Source organism: Eurosta solidaginis, chromosome 1, assembly GCF_040869045.1.
Source record: "Eurosta solidaginis isolate ZX-2024a chromosome 1, ASM4086904v1, whole genome shotgun sequence".
Lineage (NCBI taxonomy): Eukaryota > Metazoa > Arthropoda > Insecta > Diptera > Tephritidae > Eurosta > Eurosta solidaginis.
Window position 1 is genome coordinate 384,730,199 of NC_090319.1, and position 23,272 is coordinate 384,753,470.

Sequence of the window (23,272 nt, forward strand, 5' to 3'; positions counted from 1 at the left end):
AAATATTTCTAGTAAAAATTGGCGGGATCGGTTAAAGACCACGGCAACTTAGATATAAAACAAGTTTAAATGGGTCGTAGACTACAATAATAAGCTATAACTTAGCAAAAAATAGTTTTGAATCAATGATATTTTACTTATCAAGTTTTATTGTAAGAGGAAATGGGGAGACATTTTTTTAAACGGGCGTTGCCACGTGTTAGGTAGAAAAGTAATTTATCTGAAATGAAATGTGCAATTGAAGCTCACGCTGAGTATATAATGTTCAGTTACACCCGAACTTAGACACCTTAACTTGTTTTTACTACCTTTTCTTCTACAATTTTTAAGATTTATGGGTGTGTTCACCACCTCTAGTTAAGTTAGAATTTGACCGTGGGATAGCAGTCCTCCCGAAAGCTCCATTTAGCATTTTCTCTTTCACATACAAACGATTACCAACCCCCAGTTAAATCGAAAAATCTATTGTGAACAAAAAAACAGCTGACTTTTGTTCGCTCGCATTTTTGCCTTGTATTTAACTGACAGTCAGTGCTTCAGTTTACATGGAGAAAACGAGGATTTCTTTAACTTAGAGAGTGACTAACCCAAGATGATGAAAACGACCATTAATGAATTTTGTTTACATATAATTAATTAACACGTGTTTTCATATTTTTGCAGGCCTATGACTACTGGCTAAATGACATGTATATGGATGTACGTTTGCCGTTGCCAATCAACTCAAATCCTGGTATGCCCATGCCACCCGTCCGCTTCACCACAGTGCATGATGTGGCTCGCTTTGCGGCAGTCATATTGAGCGGTATCCTAAAACATAAAGAACTGATCGACAGGTAAAATGTGGTGATTTCAATTTACAATAGACCGTACAAAAAAAAAAATGATGTAAGCCCCCAACCTGAAGCGGTTTTTCTAGCAGTTCGTAGAAAAATTTTAGTATTTACCAATATGACGGAGTTGTTTAAAATATAAATCCTGCTTCCTAATCGAGGTTTTCAGTTTGATAAGTAAACAACCTTCTGGACAAATGGACAAATTTAGTCCGACCAGGTCAATCTAGCCTTACCTTGCGAATCCTAGGTTTAACTGCGAATCAGACGGTGAACGTCGAGCTTATGATTTTTTCTATAATACGGTCTAATATACCTAAATATTGGTTTTTAATTTGAATATTTATTTATAACAACTAATTTCATATATTCATAGCGGCAATTTACCCATCGATCGTGCTGGTTCACGTGAAAAAAATCAACCGCTTTGCATGGCGCAATACTATCGGCCACTGGGCTCGTGCCGAATACCAGGCGAACAGCGTGACTCACAGCATTTAGTTCAGCGTGCTGCTAAAACTGATGAACATGTGATTGTTGTGTGTCGCAACCAAATGTATTGTGTCAATGTGAAGAACAGCCAACGCGGACGAATTTCAATGAGTGAGATCGCTTCAAATATTTTATATGTACTTAGCGATGCACCCTGTTTGCCAAACCAACCTCCAATGGTGGGTCTACTAACGGCCGAAGAGCGTACAAGTTGGGCCATGAATCGCAAATTATTGCTTCAGGACGATATCAATCAGAATAATTTCTCACTAATTGAGAACGCACTTTGCTTAATGTGTTTCGATGAGCCACTTCCGAATAGTTTTAATGCACTAACATTTACTGGCGCAACCCCAACTGGTCATATGGTGGGCGATCGTGATGATACGAATATGTTGCATGAAATGATACATGGCGGTGGTAGCAGTTTCAATTCGGCCAATCGATGGTTTGATAAAGTTTTACAAATTATTATTTGCACCGATGGTACATGGGGTATTAACTATGAACATTCCTTTTCGGAGGGTGATGCAATTGTAAGCGTTATAGAGAAAATCTATAAAAATCTGGATGAAGCGCAATCGGCTTGTAATAGCGTACCAGCAGATCCACCACCCGAACGTTTATCATGGAATATAACGTCTGAGATGGAAGAACGCCTGAAACAGGCTGCAGTTACTGTGGATAAGTAAATGAGAGAATTGAATGACTGAAACGATTGTCAATTAAATATTTTCATTTCGATTACTTACAGGGCTGTGGGTGATTTTGATTTGTATGTTTATCGTTACAAGGGTTACGGTAAAAATTTTATTAAGAAATGCAAATGTAGTCCCGATGCCTTTGTGCAATTGATAATGCAATTGGCTTACTTTAAGTAAGTATCGCAATGACTTGACTATATTTTTATTTGATATAATTTTTTTGTATTTCAACAGACTGTATGGTCATTTGGTAGCCACATATGAAAGTGCTTCCACTAGACGTTTCTTGCTGGTAAGCATTTATTGTAATATATACAGTAACCTTTAACCGCGGCTCTGTCCGCACGATGGAAACAAAACCTAAATGATTCCGCTTTAATATGTGATCCCTAAAACAATTCCAAAACAGTCGCGAAATAGTCGAAAACAATAATGCAGGGGTAAAACATTTCGGTCCCGAAAATTTACAAAATTATCCCAAATACAGAGGCCCAACCTGTTATTCTTTTACAATAAAAGTCTTTGAAAAAAATCATTTCCGGACTTTTAACCTTTTAGCCCGAAAAAAATTATTAAATACGGGCATTTATTTTTTAAGGATAGAATAAAAGTCTGCCCTATAACTATGGAACGGCTAATCCAAATGAGACGAATTTTCTTTCATACAGACTTCTTCTGGTTTCAACATAAAGCGTGTATCAAATTTCAAGGCAATGTCTCAGTTTGATCAAACTTTATGGCAATAAAAAAACGGTGCAAGTTACTATGGAAAAGTATAAGTATAATATGAGAACTGGCTTTAGTCTTTCTATGACAAATTTCTAGTATTGGTAACCAAAACTTTCAAATGACCACTTATAGATATTTAGAAGAATCTATTGGTAAAAAACTAATTTTATTCAGATGAGAAATTCCATAGTTATAGGGCCGGACGTTTCGGCCGAAATGTGCGGATTTAACTTTTATTTCCCCACTTATAAAGTAAAAATTAGGATTGTACTTTTATTTGAGAATTTTTGGAAAAAAGTCCGAAAAATAAAAATGATGATACGGCATGAAAATGCTATGGGTATTCCTTGATCCCATAAACTTTACCCTATTAAACATTTTGACCCGGACTTTTTTGACTCCAAAAAAGAAAATAACTATTAAAATGGGTCCCTGACAAACCAATACGAAATGATCAGGGCATAGACCTGAAATCGTACCAAAACATTTCTCAACCTATCCCTAAAATTGTTCCGAAATGGCTCTGAAATTGTCTAAAAACCGATTCGGAAACTTTACCGAAACGATACCAAAATAATGCAGCGATGAGCTTTAAAACAATGCCAAAATGGAAATATTCGCAAAATAGTCTCGAAATGATCCTGAAACTATTCCAGTTCTATCCCTTAAAGTTTTCGAAATAATCCCTAAATATCCCCTGTTATCCCTAAATAATCAGAGATAGTCTTAAAATGATTTCAAATTGATAAGGAAATAATCTCCAAATAAAACCAGAATCAATTCCGAAATTATCGCAAGAAGTAAATATTCCTCATAGATCGGAAGTTATCGCGAAAATTATTTCGGAATGATCCTGAAATGGACTCGAAATCATCGCGAAATATCCCCTAAATTGTTAAATATAGTACGTGAATTACCCGTTACAACTCCGAAATAGTCCGAAAATTATACTGAACTAGACCCGAATAATACCGAAAATAGTAATGAAATGACACGAAAATAGTTTCAAAACCATTCTGCAAAGATTTGAAAATTATCACTAAAATAATTCCGATAAGGTCCTGAAATGGGCCCAAAATGATCGCGTGATAGTACCGAAAAGATCTAGAAATTTTAACGAAATAATCCTGAAACGATTCGAAAATAGCCCCGAATTGATTTCAAAAACAAAAAGATCTGACAATATTTGCAAACAGGTCTCAAATTTTATCCTGAAAAGGTTCTAAAATGATTCCTAAATAGCCCCGAAATCACTTCGAAAACAATGCCGAAACTATTTTGAAAGTTTTCCTTAAAATGAGCGGAAGATATTCTCGAAATAATTACGAAAAAGACCGGAAAAAATACCAAAACAATTCCACAATAAGCCAGAAAATATCTCTAATAGACCCGAAGCGATCACGAAAACAATTCCCAATTCGTCCTACAACAACTCTGAAATAGTTCGGAAACTATCCTGAAATAGACCCGAACTTATACCTAACCCGAACGGATCCGAAAATAGCTCCAAAACTATCCCGCCAAGATTTAAGAATGATTACCAAAATAATCATCCTGTAAAAGGGCAAAAATGCAGAATTTCATCGAAAAGTATCCACCCAATCGAACCACAAATCACAAATACAAAAAGGAATAATTTGAGCCGCCCTTGATTCCTAGAGGGCTTCTTGCAAAAAAAATTATGATCACCCTAATGTACAAATTCCTTTATTCACTTACGCATTAACTAAATATACTAAATTATCTTTTCCCAAGGGTCGCGTCGATTGTATTCGTGCATCCCACAAAGAGGCACTGGAATGGGCTACTGCAATGTGCCAAGGTGAGGGCGCAAATGTGCCCTTGGAAAGCGAAGGCGAGGATGAGGACACACGCAAAGTTAAATTTAGCATTTATAATGTAAGTTTTATCATAATTTTTCGCTCCAAAGCAAACACAATGATTTTTTATTCTTCTTTTTTATGTAGAAAGATAAACTCAGAGAACTTTTTCGTATTGCGTGTACTCGTCAAACTGAAATTATGGTTCAAAATATACTCGGTCATGGAATCGATATACCATTGTTGGGTTTGCGTGAAGCCAGTAAAAAATTCAATAATGGTAAAGTGCACGAACTCTTTGCTCATGAAACGTACAAAACTGCCAATATTTTTCTATTAAGCACAAGTCAGGTATGTAGTTTTCAATTTTTCAAGAACTTATCGTGATATTTTTTTTAAATTAGTTTTTTGCAAAAAGGAAAATGTTTTTTAAACGATTAATCTTATTTGTTTAGTGATGAATGGTTAGAATGAGCAGCTAACTCTTAAATAAATTTATTTTTAAGTTGTTATATGATTAGTTACTCAATTTGTTCTTTTGCAGTGATTAAAAAAAAATTAAAGATTAAAAAACATTGAAAACTAATCACGACTAAGAACATTTTAGTTTAATAAAAAAAAAAAATGTAAGGCGCGATAACCTCCGAAGAGATCTAAGGCCGAGCTTCTCTTCCAATTTGCGTCGTGATTTTCCCTACAAATGGCCGGACGGGACCTACATGTTTTATGCCGACTCCGAACGCAGAAATACACCCGGAGCGCTTGCCAAACACTGCCGAGGGGCGACCCCGCTTAGAAAAATTTTCTTCTAATTGAAAAACCTTATTTCTAAAATTTTGATGTTGCTTTGCCCGGGGTGTGAACCCAGGGCATACGGAGTGGTAGGCGGAGCACGCTACCATCACACCACGGTGGCCGCCGTTTTAGGTTAATAGCAATTTTTTTTTTTTCATTTTAATTATATTTAATTGTTATCTCCCCTTTTGTGAGAATAACCTAAATTAATTACAATTTTTTAAGGTACCATTGAGTCAATTATTAATATTAACCAATAATCGTTGTAAAGACTTGGCCGAAACGTTCCTCAAACTCTTCCGTTAGAGTTAATGTTCCTTTTTGCTACAGACGGTAGTATAGTGCATTGGCTTACATTTCATACAAGCTCCGTGCAGATGCTCTCCGTTCCAAATTTAATGAAGATACCCTCAATAACACCTTACAGTTCAGAGTTTTCCGGATGACTCAGACGACCTCGTGCAGAGCGGTATGCCGTCCCGAACTACGTTCATCCGGCGGAAGCCATTCTTATTGCCCGGCAATCGTTAGCTTCTGAGCAGTTTAGTTTGCCTGCCTTAGCAATGAAAACCACCCGTACGTTCATCGCGAAGATTTCGGTGCATAACTCTTTTGAAATGCTGGAATGATTTTATAACCCATAATATCTTGTTCTAGCTACGATGTTTGTGACTTCAATTTCCAGAGAAGTGCGGGAGGGTGGCGATGGGCCATGAGCCATTACACTTCTCTATGCTTAGTGGAACTAAGTTTAATCCGGATAGTATTTTGCGAAGTCTTGATGTCTGATGTGTAGTTTTTTAAGTATTGCTCTCACGATTTGGAGCGCTGATGCAGCATTGGATTTTAAAACAAGTAAGGACGGGACTGACGGGGCTGTGTCGAAGACTTCATACCTTTCATCAATGGGGCTGAACAATAATCTTATCCCGTTCGTAATCCAAATAATCGGATGTATAAGATAAGAAATATATAGTGAACAGATGTACATACCTAAACGATTTTTAAGATAAATATAAAATAAAAAATAGGTAGGCACTTTGTGTGAGGATGCAAAGTTTCAGGTTTTTTGTTGTCTGCGTGTAAAAACTATGACTACGAATCAGGTATTTCAACAATATATGACGTAAACGTAACTATTTAATGAAATGTGATGAATTTTGAAGCTTCTAGCCGTAAAAAAGGGTCAAAAATTACACTTTATATGGGGTATATAATATATATACCACCGATCTCTATGATTTTTTCAGACAATAATATATGCTATATACGTAAGCATTCGGTGAAACTTGAAGCTTCTATCTGTTAAAATGGGGCTGAAATTGCGAAAATATATATATATATACTATATATGGGGTATTCCATCCCATTTCGACCAATTTTGAACCCGACCCCTTTAGAATTGGCTGAAAGTTTTTCTTCTTTTTCTAGCTTACGAAAGACGTTTTTCAGAATTTTTTCAAATTTTTTCATCCAACTCAAAAAAAGTTATGAATTTTTAAAAAAACACCGTTTTTGTTTTCAAAATGCTATAACTTTTTCAAAAATTGACCGTTTGGGATCTTTTTTTTTTTTAAATTTGTTTTTAAATGTACTTTTCGGAAAAAATACAAAAAAAGTTTTTTTTTAATTTTTCAGTTTTTCGACATTTTTCGAATTTCGCCATTTTTTTCTCATAAAAAACTTCAATCAATTCTGCAATCATCCCCACTAATGCCGGAGTGGGCCGATTTTTTTTATATTTTTTTTTATTTAATTGAAAAAAAAAAATTTCAAAAATAAAAATTTTTTTTTTCAATTTTATTTAAATAACAAAAAAATGTAAGAAAATGATTTTTAAGTATTCTTTTCTTTATATATTATGGTAATCTACGATTAAAATAACCAGGATTAATGACTGACACAGTAAACATGTAAGTTTTACCATAATATATAAAGGAAAGAATACTTAAAAATCATTTTCTTACATTTTTTTGTTATATAAATAAAATTGATACAAAAAAAATTTTATTTTTGAAAATTTTTTTTTTCAATTAAATAAAAAAAATATAAAAAAAAAATCGGCCCGCTTCGGGATTAGTGGGGATGATTGCAGAATTGATTGAAGTTTTTTATGAGAAAAAAAAAAATGGCGAAATTCGAAAAATCTCGAAAAACTGAAAAATTAAAAAAAAATTTTTTTTTAATTTTTTTGTATTTTTTCCGAAAAGTACATTTAAAAACAAATTTAAAAAAAAAAAGATCCCAAACGGTCAATTTTTGAAAAAGTTATAGCATTTTGAAAACAAAAACGGTGTTTTTTTAAAAATTCATAACTTTTTTTGAGTTGGATGAAAAAATTTGAAAAACGTCTTTCGTAAGCTAGAAAAAGAAGAAAAAAATTCAGCCAATTCTAAAGGGGTCGGGTTCAAAATTGGTCAAAATGGGATGGAATACCCCATATATATACTATATATACCACCGATCTTTATGATTTTTTCAGACAACAATATATGCTATATACGTAAGCATTCGTTGAAATTTGAAGCCTCTAGCTCTTAAAATAGGGGCAGTAATTACGAAAAGTTTCTTATCTGAACAATCGGTTGTGGCGGATATATACTATATATACGACCGATCTCATCAATTTTTTCAGACAACAATATGTGCAATATACGAAAGTATATGGTGTAGTTTGAAGCTTCAATCTGTTAAATTGAGGAAGATATGTCAAAAATCCTCTTTCTGAAAAATCGGTTGTATTGAGGATATATGCTATATTGGTCCGATCCGGCCGGTTCCGACAAATGTCTAATCGGACACCCAAATACACCCGCTCTCCAAATTTATCAAGATATCTCAAAAATTGAGGGACTAGTTTGCATACAAACAGACAGACGGAAAGACAGACATGGCTAAATCAACTCAGCTCTTCATCCTGATTATTTCGGTATACTTAATGATGGGCCTATCTATTTTCCTTTAAGGACTTACAGTTTTGGGTTTCGTGACGAAATTAATATACCATTTCATTTTCATGAAAGGTATAAAAAGATATATCTGATAGCATTACAATCTTACTTAGGCTGTGTAGTTTTTCTGATATCATTAAGTTGTATCAATTCTTCATAAATCTTAATTAAATTTAATTTTTTATTTTTTAAACTTGCGTTTTCTTCTTTAATTTCTGTTTTTTTTTTTTTTGGTTAATTAAATTAAATCTTAAAAATTGTGCAATGCACATTTTCTACAGTAATTGTTGTATGCATTCTTTTATCACTATTTTTATTATCACAAAATATTTACATTTCTTGCTCACCTTAATATGCACTCAAGGACACTTGAAGTTTACTACGTATGTCTGTGTATATCTTATGCAACGCACCGTAAAGCACTTTATTGCACCGTAAGCTTACACAGTACCGTTAAATAATGCTAATGCACCATGCACCTGAGCATAAATAAGTATTCATCGTGCTCGAATAGGCCTACACGCACTTTTGTGTACTTATAATGTACGTATGTATGATTATATATGTATATACAAACAAAATATTATTACTCCTCGAAATAAGTATGTGTAAACTAGACTGGTCGCTATGTTTAAATTCTTCCCAGCGTCTTTCTAAATATTCAATTCTAACAAATATCACACAAATATTTCTGTTAGAAATATCCAGTACTCCTGTCACTCTCCAATCTTTGATAAATTTATAACTCCCAAGTTGATCTTCCACATTATAAAAAAATGCAAAATGTTACCAAGTATCTGTTATAAAGTCACCACTTTATACATCTTTGGTAATGGATTCTAGCATTTTTTTTCCATTTCTAGAAATTTCGATATCAATTTTTTTATTCTTTTAATTGACGTGGTCGCCAACCAATTCCGTTTATATTCACAAAGCATATATAAAAAAGGAACCACAACCTCCTTGCCGAGTTTCAACGGCTTAAAAACATTTTAATAGACATCTTATAGATGTCGGCGTTGGGACGCCTGTTTTCCAAAGTTTAACAAACTTAATTTTCTCGTCATAAAGTTAATTTACGTGTTAACCCTTATGCATTTATTTGTCTTTGATTGTATAATCATATTTTTAAAATTTTTCCAAATTTAGACGTCGAATTTTTTTAAGTGGGTAACCAACGATTTTTTTAATTTTGAAATAATATATATGTATGTATATTAGGGTGTGTCAAATGTATTGCTGAAAAGGCACATCCAGTTTCTGAATCTATGGGTCATACTGAGTAATATTGTCCATGGGACCATAGGTCTGAAATGAATTTCGAGCCTCCCTAATTTTGTTTGAAAATTTTATATCCCAATCCGAATAGCGGCTCTCACGAATAAAACACATGAAAATAAATGTCAAATTCGTATTCGGATTAGGATATAAAATTTTCTAACAAAATTAGGGAGGCTCGAAATTCATGTAAGACCTATGGTCCCATGGACAATATTACTCAGTATGACCCATAGATTCAGAAACTGGATGTGCACCTGAAGTTTATTTTTCCCCATTTTCCACAAACAATTTTACCCGCCCTAATGTATATATATTAACGAGAACAACCTAATTTCAACATGATATCTTCAACGGCTTTTGAAGCCGTAAATCAAACTTAAATTTTCGTCTTATAAATGTGGGGGGATGGTGGTACGCCGAATTTCCAAAATTTTACGAAAATTATATTTTGAACCATGAGGTCAACCCACGTTTTAAGTTTCATCACTTAATCGGTCTGTGGTAAGGGGTATTTCGTTAACGTTCGCTTATACTCAATACCAATATATTATGGGTTCAGATAAGTCACCAAACGCTTACCAAGGCAGTCGGTTCTATGTACCGGAGCGACTCGGGATTTTTCCCGACCAAGGACTGTCATTTCAGTGTGACCCCATCTAATTTTTTTCGTCCCTCCCACAAATTGTCATCCTCCCAGCAGCTCCTTGCAGCAGGACTGCTCCATATTCTCTTACTCCGGGAAGGCACGAATCTAATCCGGGTCCGTCTCCAGACCCCGGTCCTGAGAAATGGTTTTGCTGCATCTGCCGGAAAAGAATCTTTTTAGGACGGTCATACTCTGTTCAGTGTGTCTCGTGCAAGGGATGGTTGCATCGGACAGGTTGTTCTGGGCTTGATCCCAAAACCCGACGTCCACGTAACTTTAAAAATCTTTTGTGGCTCCTTGCTGTTCACGCCCAAGGGCGCCCGTAGTCTACGTCTAAGCGCCCCCCCACTACCTTCCAGCAGCCCCGCTGCTCAGCAAGCCACAACAAGTACCCGCTGCTGCTCGCGCCCCACGGCGCCAACAACTCAACCAGCTGCTACCACTCATAACAACAATCTTCGTAGTAGAGTCGGAAGCAATGCTGAGCAACAGCCCCTGCCCCCGTCTTCTCTCCCCCTCTTTTCCGGCAGCAATCGTGTAGGTCAGGGAAACAGACTCTTAGTCCCTACCTCCGTTTGCACCGTTTGCCAGCACAGAATATATATGTTTGCGACATCCGCCCAATGCAGCTCCTGCCTTGGGTGGTGCCACTTCCCTAGATGTTCTGGTCTCCGCGACGGCAACCCCCCGACGGGTTTCATCGCGCCATGTTGCCAGGTCGCAAACCCAAATCAGCTGGGTACCCCAATGCTTGCTCAAGGACGCCCAGACCTAGGGCCACAACAGCAATTGCGTCCTGGCCTTCCCCAACCCAGGCGTAGTCACCCGTTACTTACCCCCAGAGTGGCGACGTCTCCCCTTATGCACTTCAGAATTCTGCAGTTAAACTGTAATGGACTAACTGGGAAGATTACGGAGATAGTCGATTTCATGAAGCGGCACAACATCCGCATTGCTGCGATTCAAGAGACTAAACTCACAGCAAGATCTGCATTGCAGACCTGCTCTGGGTATAACGTCCACAGGAAAGACCGCGAGAGCGGAAATTGAGGCGGTCTCGCGTTTATCATACACCACTCTGTGCAATATTGTTTATTTGATCCTGGCATCGACCGCAGGGACAATGTCTTAGAACGTCAAGGCCTATCTGTCCGGTCAGGCGATGCAAACCTAGAAATCATCAACATCTACATCCCTCCTGCCACCTGTTGCCCCAGTGGATACCGCCCTAATATCAGGGCCTTACTCACTGGCAACAATCGCATTATCTTAGGCGATTTCAATGCCCATCATGATCTATGGCATTCAAACTTGCGGGCGGACAGTAGGGGTGAGATGTTGGCGGATCAAATAGAAGAAACGACGTTCTGCACAATAAACGGAGACGCCCCCACACGTATGGTAGGAAGCTGTCACAGCTCGCCAGATATCTCAATCGTGAGCGCAGAACTCGTAAACTGCGTCAACTGGCAGCCGATGGTAACATTGGCATCCGACCACCTGCCCATACTTATTTCGCTTGAGCGTAACGCCGACTTCATCGTCACTGAAAAACGCACTTTCATAAACTTCAAAAAAGGAAAGTGGGAAGAATATAAATCCTTTACAGACAGCCGCCTAGCTGCCCTCCCTATCCCGACTGATGCCCGCCAAGGGGAGCGTGCCTTCCGTAAGGTCATTAAATCCGCCTCGGCACATTTCATTCCCGCCGGGAGAATTCCCGAAATCCGGCCCCACTTCCCGGCGGAGGCCCCAAACTTAGCGAGAGAACGTGACCTTATAAGACAGCTTGACCCAGGCGACCCCCAAATAAGGGATATAAACCAACGCATCAGATTGCTTGTAGATGAACACAAGCGGGCGAAATGGGAGGAGCACCTAAGAGGTTGTAACCTCTCTACCGGTGTGGGTAAACTTTGGTCCACCGTAAAGTCCCTATCGAATCCGACTAAGCACAAAGACAAAGTTTCCATCGCCTTTGGCGACAAAGTGCTGTCGGACGCGAAAAATTGCGCGAGCGCTTTCTGCCGACAATATATAATGCATCCTACGGTCGACAAAGATAGACGGAGAGCCAATAGACGCGCACATAAACACAAATTCAGCGCGTCACCAATCACCATCACCGCTAAAGAGGTTGAGGATGCCATTGGTTGCTAAACCCTCCAAAGCAGTGGGCCCGGACGGCATAGCCATGCCGATGCTTAAAAACCTAGGGAAAGAGGGGTTCAAATATTTAGCGCATGTCTTCAATCAGTCTCTTTCCACCTTTGTCATACCTGAGAAATGGAAAATGGCCAAGGTGGTCCCGCTACTAAAGCCTGGGAAACCAGCTAACATAGGTGAGTCGTATCGTCCGATATCTCTCCTATCGGCAGTGGCAAAGACGCTTGAAACCATTTTGCTCCCTTATTTCCAAGCAAATTTGCAGCTAGCCCCTCATCAGCATGGCTTCAGAAAACTCCATAGCACTACCACGCGCTAAATGCCATTAGCACACAGATAAATTGCGGTTTAAATCAATACCCCCACCATAGAACAGTACTCGTAGCGCTAGACCTATCAAAAGCTTTTGATACGGTCAACCATGGCTCGTTACTGCAGGACCTGGAAGGGTCTACCCTTCCCCCATGTCTTAAAAGGTGGACCACAAATTATCTGGGTGGTCGGCAGGCATCGGTGCAATTTAGAAACGAAACATCAAAACAAAGGAGAATTAAACAGGGGGTGCCACAGGGTGCTGTCCTATCCACACTTTTGTTTAATTTCTACATATCTAAGATACCTTCAACACCGGAAGGAGTCACAATCGTTTCCTGCGCCGATGACTGCACAATAATGGCCACAGGCCCAGGCCCAAAGATCGATGCGCTATGCAATAAAATAAACGGCTACCTCCCTGATCTCTCCAGTTTTTTCGCCTCGCGAAACCTGGCATTATCACCGACTAAATCTTCCGCGACCTTATTTACAACATGAACGCCCCAAATGTCGACCATTTTGAACATCCACGTCGATGGCACTACGCTACCGACTGTCCGACACCCCAAAATCTTGGGTGTGACGTTTGATCAAGATCTACATTTTGGTGAGCACGCAGCCGCAATTGTTCCGAGAATTCAGAGCCGTAACAAAATCCTCAAATCCCTCGCTGGCAGTACTTGGGGAAAAGATAAAGAAACGCTCATGACTACATACAAAGCAATTAGCCAGCCGATTACGTGCTACGCGTCACCCATATGGTCGCCAAGCCTAAAAATCACCCACTGGAAGAAACTACAGGCCTGCCAAAATACTGCTCTCAGAATCGGGCTGTCTTCTTATGTCCCCAGAACACCATCTGCATAATGAGGCGAGAATACTCCCCATCAGGGAGAGAAATGAGATGCTGACTAAACAGTTCCTGTTGAATACCCAGAAACCTGGGCATCCCAACAGACATCTGATTGATGAACCAGCACCGCCTAGGGGCTTAAGGAGTCATCTCCGTAAGCATTTTGAGGAAATACGGCACCTGAGAACCCAGCCGTATGAAGTGAAAAAACACAAGCAGGTCCTTGGTGAACTCCATAAACAGGCGTCGGACCTTTATGCCAGGAATTGCCCGGTGAATCCAGTACTTAACGAAAATTATCCAAATCTTGCGGAAGAGGAACGCATGCTCCCCAGGGAAACGCGTGTCACTCTTGCTCAACTTCGTTCTGGATACTGTAACAGGTTAAACTCTTACCTATCCAGAATCAACCCCGACATACAAAATGTATGCCCCGCTTGCAATGTGTCCCCACATGACACCAACCATCTCTTCAATTGTAATGTGGAACCAACGCCTCTAACACCCCTTTCCTTATGGTCCACCACTGTTGAAACGGCAAGTTTCCTTGGACTCCCGTTAGAGGATATTGATGACAATTTGTGATCGGTCGCGGCTATTAGGTGGGGCGAGCATTGCTACAACAACAACAACAACATAAGTCACCAAAATTGCGTAAAGATAACGCAGCTTTTGCTCAAGTCAGACGGAGGGGAATAGCTCAAACAAATTCTTTTTCGATACTGATAATTTTGGTATAAGGAAACCTATGCTCAAGTCAGACGGAGGGGAATAGCTCAAACAAATTCTTTTTCGATACTGATAATTTTGGTATAAGGAAACCTATATCTATCTCCATTCCTTTTTGTCATTACGTACTACCGTTATCCAATTTCGCACAAGTACACGCTTTGTACAAATATATAGCAATATATCATGGATCACATTGTTGTTGCATTTGTATGTCAAATTTCTGGCGGAATCTTGATTACTGCCCATTGGAACGCGAGATTTGTCGTTCATGGCCGCGTCACGTAGTGCTCCTGCCGCTAAATTTGAATAGCTCAATGAGAATACATGCAAATAATATTTTGCGGCGTAGTGTAGTGCAGCTTTCTGTGTCTTTAGTTTTACTTCAAGATTTATTGTCAGGGTTACAATATTTTTATCATTGCAAAAAATGGTGTTTGTAACGGCCAGTCTAATAAAATTGAATGTCCATGTCGAATCTACATTTTACATAGACATTACACAAAACATACTAATCATTTGGCTAAATATTTAATAGGTGGCCACAAAATCGGACGCTTTCATGGGCTATGGGCCCGTAACGCCACGTGGTTATGGCTGCTCCTACAATCCACATCCGGATGAAATAGTTTTTTGCATATCCGCATTCTATTCCTGCGAGGATACGAGCACAACGCGCTTTGCTAAATCACTAAAAGAATCGTTGGACATGATGAAGGATCTGATGACTGACGAAGCAGTGGATAAAAAATGAAATGGAAACAAAATGTTCAGCTAACAAAGTTATGCAATAAAAAAATTTCTATAAGAAAGACAAAAATAAATTTAAATACTTGCTAACTGCATTGAAAAATTTTAGTGTTAAATGCAAGCAAACAACAACAAAAAACATATCAGCAAAAGTACCTTAACTGTATAACTGTAGTAAATGTTCTTGAATTTAGTTAAATTGTATTATACGTGCATATAATGTATTATATAATCACATACAGCAAACATATATCTATATACTATGTATTCATAAATACATATATACAATATTTAGTAAAATGCTATGTTCTAGAAAAATTTATAAAATCGTTGAAAGTATTATTGTTAGCTAAAAGAATGTTTCAGGAAACTAAAAAAAGAAAATTCAAAAGGAATGCTGAAAGAAGAGAACTTGAATAGTTACGAAAAACGAGAAGCAAAGCTTTAAAAAAAATTACCTGTCTAAATTGCAGTTAATATTAAATTATCATATTGCTATGTATTAAAAACGAAAAGAAAATTTAAGGTCACGGCAAACTCACCATGTCCACGGTACAATACCATTAGTTTAACTTGTTGGATATTATATTTTTTGTTTTGGATACGTTTGACCTGTGACCAAGCAGACATTGTTATTATTAGAAATTTGTTCATGTTTTTAGTTTAAGAAACCAATAACCGACGCCAATACATATGGTAAAGTTAAAATATGCTTCTTACTAAGGCGTTATGCCTACCTCAATTTTGATAGGGCCTTTAGGGACACTAAGTATGACTCATGAAATTCACTAAGAGCCGTTTTCAGCATATCCAGTTAAGTTAAATTTTACCTGGAGGATGGTAATGTATCAGATAGTCTTTGACATTTTCGTTTTCACCAACACAGGGTGACCAACCCCGGCTTAAATCGATAATTGTGAATATTTTGTAGAACAAATCCCAAAAATCTTTGTGAATACACAAAAACTAGACAAACACTTGACCATTGTGGATAAAACAAGTGTGATAACTTCTGCATAGACGTCAAACTTACAAATAGAATGGATCACCTATTTAATTTACTATCGTTATCTCATTCTATTTTTCTTTCTATCACCCTATGCGCAGCCATATTGAACACCTTGCCAAAACGCTGCCAAAATGCAAAAAAGTAGCCATCTTGAACATCCTGTCAGGCAGTTGACGGATAAGATATCACACTTGTTTTATCCTCAATGCACTTGACCTTTGTTTACACTTTTTCTTTGCACTTAAGGTCCCATATTGACTTGACTTGAGGACTGTCACTTACAGTTCTGTTAAATGAACATTGCATGTTACTGATTACTCAAAACTTAGCAACACTTAACTTGACTTAGAAGTCTGTTGAATTTTGATTTTCTATGTAAGTTCTAAGTGACGTTTACATTTTGAGATGCCATTTGTTTGTTTCCATTTCATTTTGACATTTTGTCATACAAATTGACATTTATTTTTAATTTATCTATTAATTTTTACACTCATAAATTAATTGTAGTACTCAAAATTAACTTTTTTTAAAAACCACCACTTTTTTGTAGCAAATATATCACAATAAAATGACAGCTGATTATGATGCCAGATTGTATGCGCTAAGTGGAATATAATCATGGCTAAGTTGCCAAGTTTACGCCAAGTCAAGTCAAGTCTATGTTAAGTATCAGTAATGGGCCCTTTAACTGGGACGCCAATCATCAGTTATCATGGAGAATTGGTCACCCTGTGTTGGTGTCAAATGAAGCTATCTGATAGATTGCTATCCTCCAGGTAAAATCCAACAACTGGAGATCGTGACAACTACCCTTAAGCCGGAGTCATTGGTGCCGTATGTCGTATCGCTGTATCGGTATCCCTAACGTAATCAGCTGTTTATCGTTACGACGGAAACCAAAACCCAATTGGTTGGCTACGATACGGTTACGACCTTAGCGGCACCAATAAGCGATTGCATTGATTCTCATAAGGTTGGTCGAATCAGCTGTTAAAAGGTTACCGATACGGTTACCGATAAAGCACCAATGTTTCCAGCTTTAGCCACATGTAAGACATCTAGAAAAACTTTTTTGGAAATAATTCATAACGCTGTCGTATTTGCCAATTTACGCAGCTGACGATTTGTGTGCAGCTCTCCATTCAAATACATGTTACTATCATCAGCATGAACAAAGACGCTTGTAGGTAGAAAATAATTGCATTTTAAAACTAAATAAATATGTAAGTGAAACCGTTTTTGGTTCAAATTCCATTATTTACAGTGTTTTCATATATAATTTGTTCCTTCTTATAACCTTAAAGAACAATTTTTGAATACCGTAAATTATTCCCGTTTAACTTTTTCGTCTTTTTTACACGCTTAACCCGAAAAGGCACGAGATCCTTAATTTAGTCCTAGTATCTTAGAAAACAGTATAACGAGGAAACTATAAAGAAGCTAAGAAAACTTCAGTATTCTAGATTTGATGTAATAATTTTTAAATATTCTCATATGGGTCAATAAGCGTCTTAATGTAGAAAATTGCCTTTATTATTCAATAAGCCGTCTGTGTGAAAATAGTATAAATGTGATATCTTATCTGTCAACTGCCTGACAGGATGTTCAATATGGCTACTTTTTAGCATTTGACAGCGTGTTCAATATGGCGGCGCCTATCTTCAGCGGGTGATAGAAAGAGATACAGAATGAGACAGCGATAGACAATTACAAATCAGGTGATCCAATCACTTTGGAATTTTGACGTCTATGCAAAACATATCAGATTCACATCATCATTCATAATGATTGTATGCTTTGCACAATATTTTATGTTTTTCTGTCAATGTTTAATGGATATTTCTAAACAGAAATCTGATAAACTAGATTGAAACAGTCGTTCATGAAAATCTTTTTCTAGAAAATCTAGTTTGAACAAAAAACACAAAAATAATTTGCGCAATTTATCTCCGAAGAGATTTAGGCCCAGCATTTATTCCAATTTCCGTCGTGCTCCTTTTTAATTTTCCCTTCGAGTTGGTGGGACGGGACCTACAAGTTTTATGCCGACTCAGAACGGCATCTGCAAAGCATGATGTTGTTGAATGTTTCAGCTCTGTTTACTTAACCGCTGTTAATGATACCCTGAGAAAATTTTGTTAAAACTGTTAAAACCACACATTTTCGTCAACATTAGAACAGCTGTGAAAGCTGTTGATATGACATATTTCTGTTGCACCATTGTCATAAGAACAAAGTAATGGGCGTTGTGGGCGTAAGTTTCTCCTTAAAATTAGCTGATTTGCATTTGTATAATATTGACAGTTGTTCGCTGTTTAAATGACCAATACCATCTGTTTTTTTTTACAAAAAAAAATCCTTTAGATTGAATGAGAATTGTAGATTTTTACAGAATATGATTAACTTGAGACCAACAGTTTGTTCTCTTGACAAAAAACGCGGTTGAATCAACCATAATGGGATCAATTTTACATAATGTGTTTTAGTTTAAGAATAACCAACCTGATTTGTTGACTTTATTAGCATTATTTCTTTCGGTGAAACAGAAGTTGAAAATATGTATAATCTAAGATTCGAATAGGCATTTTATTGTAAATCGGATGATATGTATATGCCCCTATTACAGTTTACAACTCAACTAAGTTGGATTGTAATTAAAACAACTGAACTCTTAAAACAATTCCTGTTTTGTATTTACGAAATACAAATTAATTATATAATTACAAAAGTGATGATTTGACAGATAAATGAACAACTGATAATTTTGTCGGGAAAATTTAAGCATTACAAAAAAGGATTTTTATATTTATAGCAAAATAGATATTAGCTTAGATTTACATATTTTTTGTGCTGGTGACTAAATTGAAATGTCACGAATACGGAAAAATTGCGCGTGATCACTCCAATTCCTTGGAACTACCATATACCAAGTAAGAATTCCCAGGAGTAGTGGGAAGTATCGATGAAGCTGACGATAATTTCACCTATTTTGGCTGCATCCTAACTGAGGCTTGCCTCGTCCAAGTTCGGATGTCGCTCCATAAGGTCAATAAATTATTCCAAACTGAAGCTTACTTCGTCCAACTTCGGTTGCCGCTCCATAAGGTCAATAAATTTTTCAATGTAATCCTTCGCTTTTTCTATAAATGTGTACATAATTGCTGATTATAAAATTTGTTTAAATAAATTTTAAAAGGTTTAAGCACCCGCTTTCCATTTTATTTTAGATATTTATTCCTAACAACTTCAAAATTGTCTCAGACAACTGCTAGTAATCAATAGAGCTTACGATTTCTCGGGAAGAGATTTCTCGCGAGTCTCGCCTTCTCGCGAGATTCTCGAATCTCGAATTACTCGTAAGACTCGCGAGTTTCTCGAATTACTTGTAAGGTTCGCGAGATTCTCGAATCTCAAATTACTTGTAAGGCTCGCGAGCTTCTCGACATTCAACTTAATCGATTCATTGGCTGTTTTATATAGAGCTTACGATTTCTTCTTGAGCACAAGCCAACATTTCCGCAAAACCACAAGTAAAAAACCCCAAAATGTATAGAATATTGCCAATGCAGCGACTGAATTGAAAGAGAAGATCGCGAGTATTACGAGTAATTCGAGATTCGAGAATCTGACGAGTAATGCGAGATTCGAGAATCTCGCGAGATTTCGAGTTCTCGATTTCTCGGGTCTCGAAAATCTCGCTTGTGTTCGAGAAGAAATCGTAAGCTCTAGTAATCAATTGTAAGATTTTGGTATCTTTGACAACTACACCAACACAAGGTTGTAAACGGTAATGCCACAAAAAGTTGTTAGACTAGGCAACTTCAACCGACATTTTTTTGACAGGTTCAGCTGTAATCTGTAATACCAAATTGCAAAACTTCAATTGAAAGAGAGTTGAGTTGGAAGCCGTAATAGGGGCAATAAAGTTGTTTGCATGTCCCGAGTTCTGGATGATAGCTATTTATCCTATATGTCAACGTTAACCAGGTTTTTAAGGTTGCAGTGATGAACAAAGCAAGCATAATGATCAAATGAAATAGCTTTAAGTGGTAAAAGCTTGGTACAAGGATATAGAAAGCCATATCTAGCTCAATGCTGAAACGCAATACCAAGTTCGATCGAAAGCGTTAACAATTTTATAAAAATTTTAAATTAATCCTTAAAATGAATCCGGCAATTGAAAAATATAAACAAAATTTTGAAAGAATTCTGAATTTTTTAACCCAACTTTTAAATATTTTTGACAGTAAGATTCCGACATTCCTCTTTCTACATCAACTTTATAAACAAGAAATACTAGTTGTTGGCCTATCTAGCTTAATTAATGGATACTTATTGTTATGAAGATAAGCTCTTATAAAAATAGACTTGAAAGAAAATCATACATATCCGCATAAAATTATGCAATAAAAACAAAATATATACATATATACACATTAAATAAATGAAAAAGTTATATAGTTAACTAAGTAAACCAAATTAATATATTTATAATTAAAATTATATTAGGAAAAATATAAATGTATGTACGGCAGTTATGTAAGAATAAGTAATGGTAGATTATTATTTTACTATGTAGCTGAAGAAACTATTTAAAGTGTTTAGATGTTTTAGACAAAAAAAACCGTTTTGAAAGGTTATAAAAATTAAAAAAAAAAAATTGTTTAAGATAGCAAATAGTTATAAACATACAAACATGCATATACTACATATATATGAAACGTTAAAGCAAATTGCAAAGTTTACATGTTAAATTAATATTTATGCGTGAACATTAGACTGCCTCACCCTTCATACTGGCCTGACCCCAGCAGCAAAAGAAGCTAACGACAAGCTAACTATAAATTGGTTCCTAAACAACTAACGTGCACTACTATCTCTTTATTTTCTTCGAAAAGAGCTAACAATTTTTGTATAGCAAATCATGCTTTACAAGTCACTTATCCTACTATATGGAGCAGAAGCAAAGACCATGACAACATCAGATGAAGTGGCTCTAGGAGTATTCGAGAGAAAAGTTCTTCGAAAGATTTAATGATGAGTTGTACGAGCTTTACGCAGACTTCAACAGAGTCCAGCGAATTAAAACGCAGCGGCTACTGCAGTTTTGTAATACATTTCATTTTAGCCTGACACAGTACAAGCTTGAAGCCTCCGAAGTAAAGCACTTCATAATCGATTATCACTAATCGACTAGTTGTTTGCTTTCGATTAGTAATAGATTCGACTATGCGAATAGTTTTTCTTTGTAATTTTAAATGAGCTCTGCTGTTTGTAAAAACGTTGTAGAGTTACTTTCAAGCATCTGCAGCTCACATATTTTGCAGTTTGCTTCTTTGGCTACCTTGAAACTAGAAAAGAAGTTCCATACTCAGCTACGTTTCCGGCAACTCAATTCACAGCAAATCTTTTCAATTTTATAACAAAATATTTAATTTCTGAAATTTTAAATTTTTTTTAATGACAAGAATTGTATTTACATATAAAACCGCCAGTATTCGAATAATGACAGTTAGTCGATTTTTAATCAACGCAAAAGTTAACACTCGATTAATCTACTATTCGATTAGACGAATAATCCATTGTTAACAAGAGCCATTCTCTGCATGAGTTTTTAAAATAAAATTTTTAATGACAAAAGGTTTTATTTATTAAACCATCAGTTGTGTCAGCTATGTTGAAATCGGATACCAGCTAGTCAATGTTCAATCAATGCAAAAGTTGCTGCTCGACAAGTCGATTAGCCGAATAATCGATTGTAAACTAACTCATAGTTGTAAATACAAAAGTAGCGTCTATAATTAGAAGAACTTCTTCCAAACCCAACACTTTTTTTTACCAATATCAGACAGACATTTTTGACAACATTCATTCACCCAGCGGGTTAGGGGATCAGAATATACCCGCGGTAGGTATGCCTGTCGTAAGAGGCGACTAAAATACCAGATTCAAGGGGCTGTGTAGCGCAACCCTTCAGGTTGCCAGCGCAATATATAGCTTCTCCAAACCCAATTGTCAACCTCACCTATCCGCGGCGAATCCTGTTTCACTAACAGACGAGGCTCTGGCGACCCCGAGCTCCTCATGGAACTTGGGGGTAGGGAGGGAGGGAATGGCCTGAAGGTTTAATGTGGCCACATAAATCGTTCCCGAGATGGTCGGGCTAGCACCTTAATGGTGCTATGGTACCGGAGCGTACCGGATTTGTATCCGGCAAAGGACCATCACATCGATAACACTCCCCTTATAGCTACAACAACAACAACAACATTCATTGAGAAATGTGTCAGATTTAGTAAAGTTGCTAGAAATTTTTCTCAAGGTAGTCTTTTGGTTTGATATTGATTAAAAGAAAAAGCTTCAAATTCACGGTTTTCACCTAACATCGGCCTTATGGAAGTCTGCGAAATATCTCGAAAATTAAACTTAACATTTCCGAAATATCTTGAGAAATTTGCAAAGGCCAGTACCGGTTTCAGCACAAAATCATCTTCAAGTATCAAACCCAGTGCTTAGAACTGAAAATATTTAAATGTTATTTTTAAAACCAGTTTTATTATTAATAAGCTTATTAACTCTGAAATTAAATAATACCATCGAAGCCAAACTCCGTGTTATTGTGTTCATTGTTGTTTTTTTTAAACAATGTATGTTTACGCAAATGTAATTTTTTAACATATTCTATTTAATCAATTAAAAGCTTCGTCCATTATGTAAGCAACTGAATGTAAAGGAAATTGAGTAAAAATTTGTCCAATTTGTCTAATGTATTATCCTGTTAAAGCTTTAAAAGTGTTAATTGTTGCTATATTTGATTTAATTACAAGTTGCGTTCAAAAATATATATTTACAAATACACATACATATGTATATCCTATTGAGTTTTACATATTTATTACGCTTATTATCTTACGTGTTGTGTACTACATCCCAAATAAAAGTTATATTTTAAAACACCAAAAAAATTAGTTCAATAACAATGAATTAACAAAGCTCAGGTAAGTTATTTGATTCATTACAGAGCTCTTTTGAGACCATTTCAGAGGCATATTTTTGAACCATTTCGGGACTATCTTTGGATAGTTTGGGGATAATTTCGACATTCATAATGTGTATTTGGTATGGAGGAATGTTGATCTAAGCGAAATCAGACGGCATATGAGGCAAATATGGTATCATCCCATCAGCTCATCACTTGA

The 23,272-nt window shown here is 36.6% G+C and overlaps 1 protein-coding gene across 2 annotated transcripts in view; it reads left to right on the plus strand.

The window, feature by feature from the left end:
• Positions 1-23,038, plus strand: part of ChAT (Choline acetyltransferase) — a 40,625-nt gene extending 17,587 nt beyond the window's left edge. Inside the window, exons 3-9 of one of the 2 annotated variants that reach the window (XM_067763287.1) lie at positions 664-836; positions 1,210-2,013; positions 2,080-2,202; positions 2,264-2,321; positions 4,514-4,657; positions 4,726-4,929; positions 14,853-23,038. In XM_067763287.1, coding sequence (XP_067619388.1) covers positions 664-836; positions 1,210-2,013; positions 2,080-2,202; positions 2,264-2,321; positions 4,514-4,657; positions 4,726-4,929; positions 14,853-15,068 — 1,722 coding nt within the window. In that variant the 3' untranslated portion in view covers positions 15,069-23,038. Of the gene's footprint in view, positions 1-663; positions 837-1,209; positions 2,014-2,079; positions 2,203-2,263; positions 2,322-4,513; positions 4,658-4,725; positions 4,930-8,688; positions 8,864-14,852 lie in introns of those variants that run through there. The other variant, XM_067763288.1, reaches the window with a different exon arrangement.
• Positions 23,039-23,272: the final 234 nt, after the last annotated feature.